This window comes from Echinops telfairi, unplaced genomic scaffold (genome assembly GCF_000313985.2).
Source record: "Echinops telfairi isolate 266 unplaced genomic scaffold, ASM31398v2 ScPeMD7_3;HRSCAF=10, whole genome shotgun sequence".
Taxonomy (NCBI): Eukaryota; Metazoa; Chordata; class Mammalia; order Afrosoricida; family Tenrecidae; genus Echinops; species Echinops telfairi.
In genome coordinates this window covers 26,405,395-26,410,655 of record NW_022103899.1, presented here as the reverse complement: position 1 = coordinate 26,410,655, position 5,261 = coordinate 26,405,395, and the positions used below count along the sequence as shown (strand labels likewise).

The 5,261-nt window shown below is 47.1% G+C and overlaps 1 protein-coding gene across 3 annotated transcripts in view; it reads right to left on the bottom strand.

Moving 5' to 3' along the window:
- LOC101662647 (aldehyde oxidase 3-like) overlaps positions 1–5,261 on the bottom strand; it is a 121,978-nt gene that overhangs the window by 110,079 nt on the left and 6,638 nt on the right. For 2 of the 3 annotated variants that reach the window (XM_045294889.1, XM_045294882.1), the window contains exons 3-5: positions 5,041–5,137; positions 3,648–3,756; positions 2,285–2,411 (exon numbers count right to left, since the gene is read on the bottom strand). In XM_045294889.1, coding sequence (XP_045150824.1) covers positions 2,285–2,411; positions 3,648–3,756; positions 5,041–5,137 — 333 coding nt within the window. Of the gene's footprint in view, positions 1–2,284; positions 2,412–3,647; positions 3,757–5,040; positions 5,140–5,261 lie in introns of all 3 variants that reach the window. The other variant, XM_045294886.1, reaches the window with a different exon arrangement.

The window sequence follows — 5,261 nt, the reverse complement described above, 5'->3', positions numbered from 1 at the left end:
CATTGGTGAAGGACATGGCTGTCAGGTAAACCACAAAGGTGGTGATAGAAAGGTGGCAGAATATTGGCGAGAATATTTTGGGTTCATAACATGGAGAGGAGAATGCTGACCATTGTTCTCCTTGGCGGATTGAAAGCCAGTCTCAGAATGTCCAGAGCGATGGTGGGCCTTCTCCTAGTGGCCAGAAACTGTGAAAAAGAAAGCTGGCATCGAAAGGCATAGGAAGTGCTCAGAAATGATCCTGGGAGAAGAGAAGGTGATGAGGAACTGGGCGGGGGTGGGGGGTGGGGGTGGGGTGGGGAGGGGGGGGGGTGAGGGGGGACTGGCACGGTAAAGAGAGCACTCTCTGGTCAGCTCAAAGAAGGGACTTACTTGAGCAACTGGTGAAAATGATGGGTCACAACTGAAGACTAGAGCAAAGAAGTGTGCACAACACTCAACAGAAACACGAGACTGAGGTGTATTTGATGGAAAACATCGCCAACAGCCGAAAGTAGTAGGAGAAGAACAGACACAGTCCTCAGTGGAGGTGGAGCGGTTGCAGCCACCTCAAAGAGGAGGCAGCTTTCCGGGTTCTGAGTCCTACTTCCACATTTCTCACCAGAGGCTGCTCGGTGAACTAAATGTACCAGAAAAGCACTGTTCTAAAAGACTCGATGTCCAAGATCGGCAGTGATTTTATAAGTGCCTGTAGCCTCTTTCAGTGTGTCCAGGTGTGTCAGAGCAAGGTGGATGATGCCCAGCGATCTCGAGATAAATTGTAGGTGATGTCATGAATCCGTTGTCAGTAATGTCTGAGGAACCACTGGATTAGAACACTGGGTGCAGGCAACTACTGATCCTGGCTTCCCACAGGGTGGCTCGGGGGGGAAAGTGACTTCGCTCGGGGGTGAATTTCAGGATGCATGCCAGAGTGAATGATTGACTAGACAGTCCAGGAGAAGTGCGTTCTAAGAGGAGGTTGCGGGCCCAAGAAAACTAGACTCATTGCCTTTTGACATACGATTTCTAGGCCGAGGATTCGATCCGCGTCAGAGACACTGTATGTGGTGATTTTGGAAGGCTTTTCTTGGCTTCCTCTTTATGAGGCCTGGGTAGGATACGCACTGAAGTAGGCAGCTACTAACGGGAAGGTGGGCTGTTTCAATCTACCCAGGGACCCTCAGAAGAAAGTCCTGTGGATCGGGCTCCGTGAGCGGAGACTGATGTGATGATGCCTGCTGTGGTGTAAGCTCCCTCCGCAGATGTGGCTCGGTGAGGCTGAAGAAGGATGTGCCCTTACACGTGACTGAACCGATGAATCCAGAGTTGATTATTTTTTAACGATTTATAGTGCTCCGCTTGGCTTATTTTGTTCGCTATTTTAATTAGCAATTTATGTAGAGACAGAAGGCAATGTTTATCATGTTTGCAGATAATAGAGTTTAGAGGAGAAAGTATCTTGACAGGGTTGAGTGCAGATATGAAATTTCGTAAGGATGATAAGGTTCAAGGAGGACACATGGGGGAATGGGCTTTTGTAAATGTCTGGGTGTTTCAGTGGAGTGCAACTCGATGAGTCAGAGGTGATTTTTCTCTTCGTTCTGAAGTCTGCTTTCATAAGGACTAATTCTACTTTTAAAAACAGGTGGCAACAGGCCACAAGCAACAAATAGAAAAAATCCCAAAGGTCACTGTTTCTTTTGACTAGCTCTAAGTACATGATTAAAGTTTGGTTCTTTAAGCCCTGTTTCCAAACATCATTCCAATAGCACTGTAATTGCATCAGATACCCACACAGGGACTATTTCCCAAAGCATATGCTACCAAATAGATATTACTCAAAAAGTACTTTCAACACTTGAGATGATGCCAAGAACGCAATAATCACATGAAACGCCTGTATTTTCAGGCTGACTGCCTTAGTTTCCCCTCTGACTAATGAAATCCACTGTCCTTGGGTCCATTCCGACTGACAGTGACCGTACAGGTCACAGCAGGATGGCCCCTTTGGGTTCCCTAGACTTTTAAATCTTTATGGAAGCAGGCAGCCTCCTCTTTCTGCCTGCCTGTGGAGTGCAGGGAAGTTTGAACCACAACCCACTTCACCGCCAGGGCTCCTTTCCCCTGCTACAGAGGGGTGTGCACTGCCTGCTCCTATCACTCAGAGGGTGGCATTCAAGTGGCAAGCCCTCTGGAGGGACATTCTCTAGCATCTCTGCTCTTCTTTCTAGGCCGCAGCTGAGGATGGAGTGAAGTTTACATGCCCTTTACTACAGCACTAGCGGGTGGGTTGGGGACTTACCACCTAGAGTTTCCATTAACTGCTCTGGGGAGGGCTCTGGGTGGTTCCTCAGGAGAGTATAGATGCTCATCACCATTCCAGGGGTGCAGAACCCACACTGGGTGCCGTGGCTTTTCGCAATCCTCTCCTGAAAGAAGAGAACACAGGCGTCTAGGCGTCTGACGGAGTGGAAGCTGACGGGCTGAGCAGTCAGGGGCTCCCACACCAAGCAGAGGCTTCTGAACGGCCCAGCTAACGGCGGGCACAGGTTCCAGGTGTCAAGGAATGATTTCTGGACAGAGGTTCCACGGAGGTCACTGGGAGAAGGAATCCTCTGTGTCCATTCAGCACATCACTCCAAGGGCACAATTTGGATATAATTGAGACCACAGAAATGGACATGACTTACGTTCATTTTTGTCATTTCCCTCAGCCTGCCTTCAGTCGGCAAAAAAGAAGGGAGCAAAGACGTGTGGAGGGTTTCTTATAAGGACCCCAGTCCATGGAGAAAGCTTTAGCGTTTCCACCTTCCATTTCCTAGTCTGATCTTTGAGGGTACGGGTGTTCCGTTTCTTTGGGGCATTTCTACTAAAGATACTTTAGCACATGCATTTTTTATAAGCCAGCACACATTCACTTGGTCCCCAGACCGATCGAGGCAGCTGGAGTGCCTCTGGGGGAACCAGGGGACCGGCTGGAGACAGAGGACAAGCAGGTAGTGCCGCTCTTTCCCCTCTGCCTTTTGGTTCAGTGATCTGTCAGCAGCGTTTACAGAGCACCAATTCTTTGCAGAGTGGGGAGATATTTTTAAAGTAAATAAGGCATAATCCTCACCCTCAACAAGTTTATAAATTAGTTGTGAGTTAAGGAGCTAAAAGAAAGAGAGGAGACAACCATGAACTTGAATGAAGACTTGATGGGCAACAAATAGCAAACAAAAATACTGAGGTCCCTGAATGGATTCTTCAAGCTGAATTAGCCACATGTTTACTCACACAAACCAGGTACAGAATATGCGACCTTGTTTTCCTCCATCTTCCATGTAAATCAAGGTACCTGTGAATGTTCCCTCCCATGTCTTTGGGCAGACTCAAAGCATCCCTGGACGGAGACCTCCATGAAGCAATGAGAGGCTCTGAAGTGTCCCAGGGTGTGGGCCACTTCTTCCTCACCACTCCACCCCCATTTTTTATGGAAAGAGAAGCTTCGAATAATCATAAAGAAAACCACAGAAGTCAAAAGGAACATTGAAAAAGGTTACCATTTCTAGCAGTGAATGCCATACCATCTTTGTTTGGAGCTCTGCTAAGCTCTGGCCTGGACAACTGCCAAAGTCACCTAAGGATATGCTTGTCCGAAACTTGTTAGGACTGTACGCTCTCACCTGTACGGGGTGAATCCTGGTTTTGGTGCTTCCAACACCTTCCACGGTGGTGATGGCGGCCCCGTAGAGAGAGCAGATGGGCACCAGGCAGGCAGTGACGGAGAAATGACTTCAGAGTTTGTACAAAATGAAGCAGAAAAAGGTTGGAACAGCAAGCAGAAACAGAAAAGAAAAAAAAAGTATTTAGATGATTAGAGTCATCATTACTTTGACATGGATATAATTAATTGCATGCACATTATAGCTAGACCATCACGTCAATTATTTTGAATTTAAGTTGGCTCTCTAAAAATGAACATTCTGTTACTTGGAATTAAGAAAGTCATTTTTATGAATATATGCCAGGAATAGCAATGTCTTCTTTTTAGCCTCTATTCACTTGTTCCTTTTTGCAGCTTGTCAGTTGTGGTGGCGGGTCCACTAATAAGGCTGGCACCCTTTGATCACCTGTGATCTGATAAGAAGTCAGGCAGAGTGGGTGGGGGGAGTTAAATGACACTGTCTGAAAGGCAAGTCAGTCAATAATTTCACCAGTGTGTAAGATCCATGTTTGGGTGACTCAGGGATACAACTCTTGCTTTGATTGGGTTCCATTTCCAACCCATGCCCTTCATGCCCAATCTGTCAGCGAAGCCTACGTGTTGCTATGACGTGGACAGATTCTAGGGGAGCTTTCAGAGGAGCATGACCTGGAAGTAGATTGGCTCAGGTGTCTACTTCTGAAAATCGCTCAGCCAAAACCCTAAGGACCTCAACAGTGGATGGCAGGGGGCTGGCAGCATTTCCTCCTGGTAAGCACGGGGTCTCCAGGAGTAGAGAGCTGACTCAAGGGCAGCTAACAAGTGACAGGAGGAGTTGATTGTTTCCTCCAGTATCCAGCCTGCCGAATGCACTTATTGTCCCTCTCAAGAGGGGAAAGGGCAAAGTTGACTTTGGTCAGGAATGTGACCATCTATCTTCAGAGAATTCTTTAGGAAGGGTGGGGCAGCAGGCTTTTAGATGTGTCCCTGGGAGATTGCCTAAGGCGGAGAATCTGGGCTTTACAGAGGGACCTGGGGCTCAGGCACTAGGAATTTAGTTAAATGACAAAACTCCCTGGGAGCCAGTTTTGTGTATTTGCAAAACAAGAATACTAAGAACAATTGTGCATCTGACAATCAGAATCTGCACAGCAAACCTCTCCTGAACTAGTTGACATATGAAGATTCCGTTTTAAAAACACCTGTAAATGTACTATTCCTACCACTGGTGCATTTTATTCCTTGTCAATCTAGAAAATTGTTTATTGTTGTTTCAGCTCAGCTTCCTTTGTTGAGTGGGGTACCAGCATAAAAGGCAATCTTGTGGGAGATGAACAATGGAGTTACAAATTCTAGGCTTGGAGGAAGGATACCGGATTTTTTCAGCGATGGCATCGTATCTAGAGATCATCACTGTGCAGGCGCCACAGTCCCCTCCTCCACAGCCGTACTTGGTCCCTGTGAGTCCAACTGGAAGGGCCACAGTTAAGGAGAATACAGGAACTTGAACCTTCATCCTTAAGTGTTCACACATGGGGAGAATGACTTCCTTTTCAGGAGAGCTACCATCCTTCTTGAGATACCTGGGATACAT